Here is a 14,143-nt window from a genome sequence, read left to right on the forward strand (position 1 = left end):
TAAAATTTATATTCTTTATTTTTCAATGGCCAGTAACGTTAAAATAAGGTCTTAAATAAAACAGTTAAACATGTATAATAATACAATAATTAATTCGATACACCTATATTTTTAAGGATAGCTGCAACTTATTAATACCGAAGATTATAACTCATATGAAAAAAAAAATAAAAGCTATTGAATACAAAAAATCTTGAATTACATAAATCATAAAATAGGGAATTCTTAAAAAAATAAATGAGTACATGTATTTACTTACAAAAAAAATTCAAATACTTCAAAGTTAAAATAACTGTACAAAAAATATACTTAAATATGTTATTTTTAATTCTTAAATGTTAATGAATGTACTTTGTACTAATTATAATGGTGTTTCATTCAATTAATAATATATATTTTATAGGTATAAAAATTAGTCTTGTATATCTTGTATATCTTGTATATCTTTTATATCTTTTATATCTTCTATATCTTCTACATCTTTTATATCTTCTATATCTTCTACATCTTTTATATCTTCTACATCTTTTACATCTTCTATATCTTCTACATCTTTTATATCTTCTATATCTTCTATATCTTCTACATCTTCTATATCTTCTACATCTTCTACATCTTTTATATTTTCTTTATCTTCTACATCGATAGGTGGATCAGGTGGAATATAAATGAGACGGTCCTCAAAAAATTTGATAGCCAATTGAGGAGATTTTTCATAAATTTCTCTTGCTTCCAACAAGTCAGCTTCTCCGTCTACTGAATTTTTCCATGCGATTAAAAACATTAATTTTCCATTTTGTTCGGTTGCGCCAACAATATGATCGGGTTCGAGTCCACGATCAAAAACCAACCTTCTTTGGCGTGTTAACTTTAAATGGAAATGTTCTATCATCATAAAAATATGTATCGTTTCCTAAATCTACAACTTCGTCTTTGATAGAATAGGTATCGTCTTCAATTTCACTGTAAAAAAAAAAAATTGCAATTAATAACTAATTGAAATTAATGTTTATAGATTTTATTTTGTAAATCTAAGTTATGATTAATACATTTTTATTTCCTTTATAATTTTACCTATTATGTTGGGAGCAAAAATTAAACTTTTCAATCACAAACAGTACTAGGTACCTAAATTGTTTTAAAAAAATACAAATACTTTTGTTTTAATTGTGTTGTCTCTATCAGGGGAAATTGGTTGCCCTATTTTTTCCTGTACCATATTGGCCTGCCTTAATTTTATACTGTGCCGATATAGCTAAAATATAATAAATAAACTATAATAATAATTATTGAAAAATATTTTATAAATAATATATTGTTTTAATCTTTATTGTAGTCAACATTTCTTGACAGTTGTAAGATTATATTCATTATAATCAATGGATCAAAATTAAAAAATATATTTATCTCTGTTTTATTAACTACTTAACATTGTAATATAAATAAAATCATAAAAAAAATTGTAAAAATCAATCTTACGTTATTAATTTTATTAATTATTCAAAAACTCTTAACTTCAAACTTCAAATTCTTTTAAAACAGTAATAAATTTCACTGTTTTTATTTTTTACTATATTCTGATATGTTGGAAAAATTTGGCCTGTTTAATAATTTGGTAGCCCTATTTTAAAACTCAATTGGCACCTCTAGTCAATATGTGGACCCGACTTAAGAGAACTGTTTTTATAGATTAAATTAATAATTGTTATCCAATATTATAAGTACCTTTCACATGGGTTCTGAGTTTGAGAAACTCAATAGAAGCATTAGAAACATAGGACAATGATGGGTGGTATTTGGATTTTATATTTGTGTTTTGTATAGATAAGTATAAATTATAATAATTTTGTGAAAACCAACACTTAGTAGGAAATTACTGCATGTCTGTATTCGATATATAACTTGCATGTTATTTCAAATTTGATACATACGATGAGTTAAATATATTATTATATATTCTAAATTAAAGTCCTAATTATTTAGAGAAAAATAGTTTTAAACAGATAATTGAGATAACATTAATAAACTATATTATTATAGTTATAATCTAAATGAAATTCACATTAGTACAATTATAATGAATAAATTTGCCTGAATCCATTGTACATATCTTGGCAATCATTGAATTGGCTCCTAATTTAATGTTCAACAAGTGGTTCTCAAAATATTTAAGTTGAAAAAGTAGGCCACTTTAATATTTTTAGCGAACAGTGCCGGATAACTGCTTAAAATTATCCAATTATTAATCCGATAACGCATTAAGAGGACGCGCACCCGCATGTGTTGTCTCCGTCTTACACATGTACGATATGATAAATTTTTCACCAGTCTCAATAGCATGCTTTTAGTTTGACATGACGAGTGAATTAACCCATCATTAAACTTTTAGGTAAGACATCATCTATGTTCTCTCGTTGGTTTTTTACGATATTTTAATTTTTAGGTGAGTTATGACTTATGAGCAGGGCTAGGATTTATATGCAACAGCATGTTTTTTTTTCTACTTCTGATTATTGATTTTGTCAGTAATGTCCACGAATCATCTTATGATGAGATAAATGGTGGTTTTTATTTAGCATGTTTTTGCATATTTTGGATAAAATGCATATTATTTCATATTATATTAAATAAATAAATATATTTAATAAAATGCATATTTCGATTATAAGAATGCAAAAATGCATGTGTTATAGTAAATCAATATTCCGATCCAATCGCCGATCATTTATATTCGAAATTTTTAAAAATATGTGTTCGTAGCATGTAATACAGGTATTTCCACTATTGAATGTGAATTATAAATTTTATTTTATTTCTCAATTGTATTTTATTAAGACAAACAGCCAATATCACTGATGTATTTCAATAAATAAATATTTTTTTTGTAACTATATTTTTGTTTTTATCTTATAAAAATGTAAATGCATATTTACGCATATTTTACAATTTTTTATTGCATACAAATCCTAGCCCTGATTATAAGTATAAAAAATATTAAAATATTTGAAAATCCTCATAATTCACTTAAAAATTAAAATATCGTAAAAAATCAACGAGAGAACATAGATGATGTTCTTACCTAAAAATTTAATAATAGATCAATTCGCTCTAATATAAAAACTATAAGAACGCTATTGAAACTGGTGAACGAAAATTTACTATATCATATGTGTGTAAGACAGAGAAAACACATGCGACGACCTCACAGTCACAAGTTACAACCATCGTCATCTATATACAATTTAATTATCTTTATAAATATAAGAGATTTTACTGATATACTGATATCATTTTTTAAACAATAAACGCAGTACTTGCAGTTCGTCGCAATTTGTACCAACATAATTAAATATAAAATTAAAGCGGTCAAAAAAATGAGTATGTACTAAACGAGGATGCAAAGCTTATTTGAGTATTTGTAACAACGATAGTCAACGAAAATGACTATTGATAACCGATGAATTTATAAAATAAACACTGTGGAGGCCGCCAATTCAATAGCTCCGCATATCTTATACTTGACGATTGGAAATCGGGACCAATAAAAGCATTTTTTGATGTCAATTAGTCATTAGACACGATAAATAAAATCAAAATTAAGTTAAATCATAACTAAAAATTATAATACCTAGTATTCGTGAAAATATAGTTTATTATATATTATTAATATATACAATTTTAAACTACTTTTGATGTACTACAGTTAAGTACCTACGTGGGAAATAAAAAAAAATATATACAATATATTTAAACAAATATTCTTCGTCTGTTATATAATATTGCGAAATATTTTTTTCACATTCGCGGTGACTATCAAAAACTTAAATGTGCACCTACTGAAATATGGATGAATAAAGAATAATAGGTGCAACAGTGCATGAGTCGGTACCCACATTAATTTTCATTAAACTGTTTTAAACACATCGATAGTGCATTAGGAACATATTTTATGTTACACCGATATGGTAAATGTATTGTACTGAAAATATTAATAAGTCGATAAAAATAAAAAAAATAAAAGTTGTAGACAACTAATTAAGTCTACTAAATGTAAATAATAATAAAATTATAACTAATATAGTATTACGTCGGTCAATACTCAATAATATACATAATCTACGTAATCTACGTAATCTACATATCTATATTATCTACTCTATATTAAAACTTAAAAATCATCAACTACAACAGTAATATTAATATACTACCATAATCTTTTATTCATTATCACGGCCAATTCCAAACATCGGAAATCAGTATCGATAGTAACCAAATGGCAAATACCAGTATAACTTTCTCACATATCGATGTATCCCGCGCACATGTTGATTTAACTAATAATAATAATAATAATAATAAATACGGACGAAACAGTGCGCGCCAAAAATGATAGTCATTGCGTCTTGTTATTTATTTACTATTTATGATTTTGTTATTCATCAAAATCAGATTAATATTATATTTTATTACCTGTCGGCGGAGCTGGGAATGTAGTCCATTGGTTCGTCTCCTTGCGGCGACGGCGTCGTAGAGGAATCTGCACGGTATTTTTGTTCTATGGGCGATGCGGATTTGTCCCTGTCCGATGGTGACGACGCACGGCTATCGGCGGCATCGACGTCGTTTTCGAACTTAGGCACTACCACGGCGGGTTCGTTATTCGGCGGCTTTTCGGGACCGGCTACCACGTCCTCTGACGGCGGCGGTGCGGAGCAGTAGTTGTCGACGTCCTTTTCGATCTTAGGCACTACCACGGCGGGTTCGTTATTCGGCGGCTTTTCGGGACCGGCTACCGCGTCCTCTGACGGCGGCGGTGCGGAGCAGTAGTTGTCGACGTCCTTTTCGATCTTAGGCACTACCACGGCGGGTTCGTTATTCGGCGGCTTTTCGGGACCGGCTACCACGTCCTCTGACGGCGGCGGTGCGGAGCAGTAGTTGTCGACGTCCTTTTCGATCTTAGGCACTACCACGGCGGGTTCGTTATTCGGCGGCTTTTCGGGACCGGCTACCACGTCCTTTGACAGCGGCGGTGCGGAGCAGTCGTCGGGGCGGTTTACCTTAACGACGGTTTCCGAAATGGCAGACATGGCGGGCGGTGTGCCTCTTCGTATCCCGTGTAAACAATGCGAACCGCGTGTGTGTCACGTTTCACTAGAGGTGGCGGACGGCGATGCTGTTGTCTCCGAAACGAACTAAACCGACGTCAATAATAATATTGTCGGTGTTATTAAAAAAAAAAAAACAAAACAAAAATAAAAATATTAACGAAATAATGTTTACCGTTCAGTGAGAGCGACGAGCGAGCGCAGAGAAGGACGGAATTCTGGACATGGGCATCTGCTGCGGTAGCCGTGCGTGAAATAAATGCCGGACCCGTTGCGACTGTTGCAAGCAGTGTGGAGCCTGTGGAGGTCGGCGGTGGTGCGTCGGGACCACGAGCGCTGCCGTCGAGGTGTGTGGTGGAAACGATAAAACGAAAGAGATAAAGAAAATTGGCGATTAGATTTGGCGGGATACCTACGACACGGGAAAGAACGATATCTTATTCTTATCGAACACGACCTGTACTGTACGGTTGTGCTCATCTGGCGCGCGCGACGACCGTGTCTCGCCGCCGAGCGAACAGTGGTTTTTTTTGGCGGGCGGATGGGTGGGCGGGCGGGGTAGTGGGTTTACGAAAAACGGGCGCCGACACTGCAACGAGGCAGCTGCAGCTGTCGCATACCGTTTTATTGTTCGATTTGTTCGTTTGTTGACGGGACGGCATTTTAAAACGTACGAGAACTATTACAATACCTGTCCTGTAGTCCGTGTATCGCAGCAGTTTCCAAACTGCGGACTGACCGCACTGCCGACGATCAAAAATATTAACTGTTCGAAACTCAAATATGCTATTCTATAAACAATATTGTCATATTCATTTTTATGCGTCGTATAATATTATACGTATTACATTCAGTATTGTTAAACAAAACTATGATGCATATTTGAGTTAAGGGAATATACACAACGTTTTTTTAAATTGTACCGTTTTTTATTCCGTTAAAAACTTGCTCTTAGTTCATTGCATTTCTATTTTCTATCAAACTAAAAATTATGAACGTGATTGTTAAATGCATATTAACCCGCAAACCGTTTTTAATTTTTATAAGGTTCTCGAGCAAAAATTGGGCACTCCTGATTCATACCGTCGATCGGGTATAGTTTACTTTACAGCTGTTTGTTCATAATACCATTATCTCCGCAACTGCTATGTTGGAGACTCAAGTATAAAGTAGGGGTACCAATGTTACCATAATGTGTTTAGACCAAATCCGAACACCAATGTTTCTTTTCAAGGGAGGGGAATAACTTTCAGAGAAACAAATTGTGAACAAATTAACACACAAATACAAATAACAATTTAGTAGGACTTATGATTACATTAAACAATACGTTAATCTTTTATGTTTTGGCAACAATGATAATGATGGGTCGTCGCTTATTGTGACGTCCCGGAAAAAATATAGAAATTACGTATTATACATTTATACAGAGTAAAATTCGAAAATCTTTCATCTTTTGGCTTTTAATACCAGGCGGTCATTGTTTCCAGTGTTTCCACCAAATTATTTCTAATATTTCTGTACTTCGCGCCACGAGTGAAGTAAACACGTCTTACGCACGCGCGGATTGACGACAGCGAATGTGACGAAGCCCCGTTTCCCCCACTATGTGTTATGATACACACTATAAACCATGTATACCGCATAACCGACCGTGTTGACGGTTGTTACAACGCCGGTAAATCAAATAGGCGTGGATGCGCGGAATTGAACGCAATTTGGTCGGGACACGAGATTGTTGCTTCTCTCGTGGAGCGGAGTATACCAATATTATTGAGTAGAGTCCAAGGGGTTCTCAAACTCTATAGTCTAGGGTCTAGAAACTCTGCACTTTGCAGTGCTGATGTGTGCAGGGATTCAGGATAAACCATATTTCGTATTTTATTGTATCAAATATTCGATCATAGTAATTCCGTACAATTTATACACTTCAATAATAATATAAAAATCATAAGTGGATATAAATGTTCATTTCAAGTAAGTCTTGATTTTTTTCTGATTTAATTTTGAATTTTTCCATAACAGCGAAAAAAATGAATTAAAATATATATATATATGTGTATGTTGTATGTTATATATACTACCTATGTTATACTAACAAACTGTGGTCTGTGAGATAAGAATATATAATATTGATAATACATTTATTAATAATATAAACTAAAATTATAATTTTAATTTTAATTAGTGAACTTTAATTATTTATACTCTGTATAATATGTATTATGTATTATGTTAAATAACAAGGCGATGTATACATTATAAACAATACTATTTATATTAATTCTTGTTTGAGTATTCAATTTAAAAAAAAAATGTATTTAGTTCTTCGAAAGAAATTAAATTTAATGCATTTTTTACGTTTAGATAAAACAGAAAAGGTCGTATTAAAGGTGACCTGTATTGTTATTATAGAAAAGACCGGTTGTGGTAAAAGCCTAGAACGAGAGATCCACATTTTTACAAGGTGGATGAAAACGCTGTTCTGAACGCTTATTGATATTTTTAAAAACATAATTCAGTATTTTTCCGTTGTATATCGTAGTATTCGATTATTTTTATTACCTATCATTCTATCAATAAACTTTTATTATATTACACATTACACGGGTCGCGGCCCACGGGTATTGCCGTTACTGGTACATTGACAATTAATGACAATATAATTTTGAAAAATTTTGAAAAAACTATAAATGTCATCTACAATATAATAGGTTAAAGCTATTTAATACATTCTGGGAAACGGTTTTATTAAATAAAGCCGATTTTGAGCAATAACGTAAAAACTCTGAAAATATTTTATAAAATAAATTTTAATGAAATATCGGGTAACACATTAACAAATTTGAAAACACGATTTAATTCTTTAAACAAATTTGAATTTTTAACATTAATTGACCTAAATAAATATTCAAACTATATGATAGAGTTTCTAAATTCTGCGCTAGAAGCCTAGAAAACTTTCCACAACCAAATTTCGAAGAAATGATTGATTTTATTAGATTACAAAACGAATTGATTGTATTATACACATCTGTATAATTTTTAAATACTAATCCTTATGAATTTAGTAAAAAAAATTATATAATATATCACCGCACGCCACTCTTATGTACAGTGTTTTTAATGCTTATAATAAGCTACACCAATGTGTTATGTTATTTATTAATTATTTAATTGTTTTACATAAATATGACAAAGTTAAAGTTGACATTTTTTATTTTTATTATTTATAAAGATAAAGATATTTACAATCTGTATAGTGTATTATAGTGTACAACTCAACTACTCAATTAATACAACAAGTAAAATAATTACGTTTATACCAGACTTGAAAAACATAAGGAAAAGGAACATCCATTGACACTCTCTACTTTCAAAAGTTGAAATTTTATAAAATAATATCACAATTCACAATATCAATAAAATAATGATTTCTAATCAAATAATAAGTAATATATATATATATATATAAATAATAAGTAATAGTATAGTGTACAAGTATAATTCCCAAATTCCGAACTTGCTGTAGAAATTATAATCACGTTAAAACTGAATTTATTAGTTAATCGTTAATCATTTTGTATTTGTATTTCTAATAAATTATTACTTATTAGTTCATTGCTCAATTCATTATAATAATTACAAGGTTACTGAAAATAATAATTGAAGTGTTGTACATGATACAGATTACCTATTACCTATTATGTTATATAAGAATAGTTTCTTTTCTCTAAAATCTAAATCGCCGACCTGGCTTGGCCGTCACTGTAGGTATAACATAATATAGTATAAAGTATTGATATAATATAACGTATTCATTACGATATGTCTTCTAATTCGCTATCCAGCGGTATAATTTATTACTCCAATTGTATCGCGCACTTGGAAGCGGTAATTTCAATGCATTTTTTTCTTTAATAAATGTATTATTAACTAGGTACATAAAAGTATAACTTGGGAAAATTTCCATCACATCTTATTAATAATCTTTATTGCTGTTCTTATCGTTAAATGTTTATTACACACATCAAATTATACCTAATGGCTAATATCTACTTATTTTACTATATTGTCACAGTTATTAAAAATAATATAACATATACAGTACTGAGTATTCACCAAGTAACTTACAAATAATTATTAAACACTGTGATTCTTTTATCAAACACTCATTATTACAAAATCTATTAACATTTGCTCGAAATCAAATCAGTAATCACAAATTGTGGCATCTCTCAGAGCATCTGTATGTTAAATGTGTGACATTATTATTATCGGGTATTTTATTGTAATATGACTAATATGGTATTTAATGTAATGATTTGAGTATTTAACTGTATTGATAATTCTATAGTATTTGATTTACTTGATTTATAAATATCATCTAGTAAATATGTAAAATTAAATGTAATTTATGAGGATATATTATAGTGTATATCAATATATCATTTTCATTACATTACAGACTACAGTATAATACATCTATGACATTTAGAGTTGTATACCTACTTGTGCTCAGTGCGCTATATTTCGTACCTGATTCTGAAATATCTAGAGGTCGTACCTACACTTATTATTGAATAATATTTTAAAAAGACCTTGTACGTCATATATGTCATATTCATATGCAATTAGAATTGTAAGCAAATTACGTGTAGAACCTCGGTCCCTATCATCTATATCAGCTATATTAGATAAGGAACATTCAACACTAACCGTTTTTAAGGATTTAATATAGGCAATTTTATAAATTGACCAAGTGTATAATATTACATAAATGCTGAAACGTTTGCATACCTATATGATGGCTATATAATAAGTACTAAGTGATCTATACTATAGATTCTATAGTGTGTATTATGTATGTGTGCAGACTGTAATATAAAACATAACTTCACCTGTATTTTTTTTTATTTTCTCTTTTGGCAGAGTTATATAATTTTTAGTATTATCACATACACGCTTTGGTACGTTATGTCGTCAATCACAATATCCGGCGGACGGACAAACGGGCGAATATACATTACGTCGAAATGACTTTTTTCCTGTACCTAAGAAATCTATGGATTGCGCCGTGTATCAACCCCACCGAACTCTTTTATATGATTCCAACGGCTATAAATCCGTTGAATATTTTGTATGTTATTTATTTTAATAATAAAAAAATGTAAAAATTGTTTCAATAGATCTTAAAACGGCGGAATCAATAAAAACCCCGGTTAATCGTCTGAGAATGAATTGGGTTTGCATATATTCTTCGCCTACACGATGCATCCAAACGTGCACAAATCCACCGATATGAGATTGGTATGTTATACGTTAGGATAGCAAACGCATAATCGCCAGCGCGAATGAACGCTTCAATGTTCAAACGTTTGTATTTGTGACATAGTGAACGGTTCTAGGTACGAAAAGGAAGTGTGTGATGTCGCGCTCAGTCGTCGGACAATGAATTTTTTAGTTAAAACATCTGTCGTATGTATTATACTCGGCGGTGAATCGCCGTGCGTTGAACGTTCACGTCGCTAAGATGGTCACGAATGCGTTCCGTAGTCAAACAAGTACTCATAATAAATTAATAACAACACGCGCCTCGTTAATAATAAGATTTGTTTTTAATTAATCAATCGTTTTGCATTATTTGGGTGTATAGATTTGACGGATTTATCGAATCCAGAAGATTACAGTTTTACGATTACGTCCAACGATGATATCATTGTCCTCAAGAATGAAACCGACGTGTATTCGGCGGGAGCCAGTTGAAACGTCGACAATCAAAATGTCGACGGTTGAAACATCGATAAGTACAAAATGTCGACGGATCATTATATCGACAAGTAAACAATGTTGACAGGTCAATATATCGACAAATTAAATTAATTAAAATTATTATTATTTTAATTTATTTAAATAAATATGAATTATAAAAATCAAATAAAGTATAAAATACGAAATACGAATTATATAAATAAAATAAATATTCTTGGGTATAGATATAAATAAAAATAAAATGTAGGAAACATGAAATAAAATAAAATTATAATGCCACATACTTTGTCCCAAATGAAAGAGACATAATCGACTTTGACTATTTGTGAACTCTTGTTTAACTGCACTAATAGCCGCTTGTTCAAAATCGGTTAAAATATAATCCGGCTGTAAAACTATATTATTTTCCGATGCATAGTCTTGTAAATCTTGAAACATACGAATATAACATTGTTTAGACTTACTACTTAAGAGAGCAAAAACCAGAGGTAAAATTCGCGAATTTGTACAATGTCCAACTGGAGCATGAATTGAATATAACTGATGGAATATTGTTGGTACTGTTTTAAACGTAGGCTCTGCGAGGTAGGTACATAAATAATCGTACACGCGCGTTGTCGAAATGATCGAAATGATTTGATTTGACCACACCATCACATAAGAAATATCTACTATTTATTTTATCCTTATCTTTGTATACTAAATATAAAAGAATACCGTTCATTTTATCTCAACGTTAAATAATAAAATTTAATTTTTTTTTTCGAAATGTTGTACCTGTCTACATTGTAATTTGTCGAAATTTTGTACCTGTTGTTATAATGACCCGTCGACATTTTGTACTTGTCGATGTTTCAACCGTCGACATTTTAACTTGTCGATATTTTGATTGTCGACGTTTCGTACCAGACCCGTATTCGGCTTTTATCGATTTCTGTTCGTCCGAAAGTGAAGTGTTCAATAACCGCAATCGTACGAAACTGGAAAGTCGAACTTTGGATCCGATATATTACGTCTGCAATAAGTTTCATAAAACCAGGACCGCCTTGGACTGGTATTGGGACACGAAACCCGAGGAGACAACGATGGTAGCAACAACAATTGATGACCGGCATCTAAATAAAAAGTATAAACATTTGCAATTTTTTGTACACTATTCATTTGTTTTTTTATAACTTAATAATAACAAGTATCGTTTGTAGATCCGCTAAAATTTAAAACTGACAACGGAATCGACAAACAAGAAGACTGACGACGAGGTTCGTGGGACGGACGAACCAATTGTAAAAAAGCCGAACGGTGGCAAGTATTCGAGATACGTTTTGGAACCCGATGAACTGTATAATAATATGATGGTTGAAGACAAAAAATATTTGGTATCAAACTGTCTAAAGTATAATACAGATATTAAAACATCTTCAACGTCTTATTACCCATTACTTTTGTGATCATTAATTATTTTTAATTATTTTTTCTATTTACTATAGAACCCTATATGGACCCTATATGTTTGTGCTCGTTGTGCAATAAACGACGAGTCCCTAGTTTTTACGATGGTCGTGAAAGCAGACACGTGTCATTCAAATACACTAACACCTCTGTACCGCCGTGCTTAAAATGTGCGATTCGTAGTACACACCACGCTCAAGTTTAAATCCGAAGACATCGAAAATATAAGTAATAAAGTAATGCATATAGTTATTATAGTTAGATTAGGTTAAGACATAGATATAGTATATATTATAAATGTATAATAAATAAATAAATAAATAATAATAAAAAAAAATTAGGTCTAAACGTTGAACGTTTATTAATGCTTTGTGATAATTTATTGTATTGTTTCCTTTTTATGTAATTATACGTAATTATATTGTACGCAACACTGCGATAAATCATATATTAATTATTCCATTATCAACATTATTATGTATAGTTATTAGTTTAATCGACTGGTTATCAATTTTATTTTTGTTTTAGTTATAGATTATCGTTTCTATAACATTTTTATATATTGTATGTATCTATATTTAAACTAAAACCATATTGTTGATTTATTTGACTTAATGTTTTCTTTATACGTTTCCTTAGGTTAAAGATATTTTTTTTTATAAATCATATTTTTATCGGACTGTAAATAATGTTTATATAACAATGTGTCTTTGTTAATTTTATGTACATATTTTTGTACTCGTAGTGTTATAATAACTATTGAGTATAATCACATTGGACCGATTACTTTCGTTAAAAAAAAAAATGATGATGCTGTAATATCCTATACTATATATATTATATAATTTTTTAATATTTTAATAATTTATGATATTTTTTTTTATTTATTTATTCTATAACCAATAATCAATCATAATCATATAATCAGTATATAAACCTATTTCACACAAATACACAATAATAAAATAAATAATATCCAGATAAAAAATACAATTAAATATCAATGATTCTGGTCTCTGAAACTGAATAAATATAGAATAAACAGATAATAATATTCGAAATATAAATAACAAAAAAAAAGATTTAGAATCCATCATAACTTTGTCATCTGTAGTCTGTACTATCAAGCATCAGCTAATGAAGTCAAACATCTTTTTTTTTTTTTACTTGTATTCTTCGATATCTGTAGTGATTACTCGTGTATGCCATGATTTACTATAGTTTTCTGATAGTTAAACATTGTACTAATTAATTCTTATTTTTACGAAATAACTTATCAAAATATTGTCGATTGTCAAATGTGATTAAATGTGAACTTTTTTTCTTGCGGTAAAATTTGTTACCATCAAGTATTTTAATCTGAATAATCTGACATTGTATCCACGATTCTTTTGGATTTACAGATTTTTCCAAGTCATCGCTAGTAACAGGTATAATCGGTAGCCATTTACAGAATTTTATTGTACATGTGGTCAACTTCTCTGTATTAGTATTTAGTTTCTATCTAAGATCTTTTAGAACACTAAAATCTTTTGTATCAGTAAATTTTGCTTTTTGGTTAGATAATAAATACCAGGAAAACTAAAAAATTAAAAAAAAAAAGTTATAAATTATAATATTATTTAGGTTGGTTTCATTTTCTACATCAACTCTATTTACGAATTATCACAAAACGGCAGTGTCTATATAACTGATATGTTGACTTACAGACGTTTATATCATAAATACATATTGCATAAGTATCGATTTTACATTTTACTTGATAAATTTAATGAGTAATGACCATAAATCTCCTTAAAGTTCAACTATTATATTTT

At 30.2% G+C, this 14,143-nt stretch overlaps 1 protein-coding gene and 1 long non-coding RNA gene across 2 annotated transcripts; one reads left to right on the forward strand and one right to left on the reverse strand.

Moving 5' to 3' along the window:
* LOC132924725 (uncharacterized) lies at window positions 1–5,622 on the reverse strand. Its single transcript, XM_060989170.1, is given in 4 exon segments — window positions 1–844; window positions 846–963; window positions 4,471–5,192; window positions 5,281–5,622. Coding segments are annotated over 3 exon segments (1,167 nt in total). The 5' UTR covers window positions 5,088–5,192; window positions 5,281–5,622; the 3' UTR covers window positions 1–412.
* Window positions 5,623–10,768: 5,146 nt separating this feature from the next.
* On the forward strand, window positions 10,769–12,563 carry LOC132926980 (uncharacterized). Its single transcript, XR_009661588.1, has 3 exons — window positions 10,769–12,003; window positions 12,080–12,253; window positions 12,365–12,563. It is a non-coding gene; the product is annotated as an uncharacterized LOC132926980 (long non-coding RNA).
* Window positions 12,564–14,143: the final 1,580 nt, after the last annotated feature.

This window comes from Rhopalosiphum padi, chromosome 3, assembly GCF_020882245.1.
Source record: "Rhopalosiphum padi isolate XX-2018 chromosome 3, ASM2088224v1, whole genome shotgun sequence".
Classification (NCBI taxonomy): Eukaryota; Metazoa; Arthropoda; class Insecta; order Hemiptera; family Aphididae; genus Rhopalosiphum; species Rhopalosiphum padi.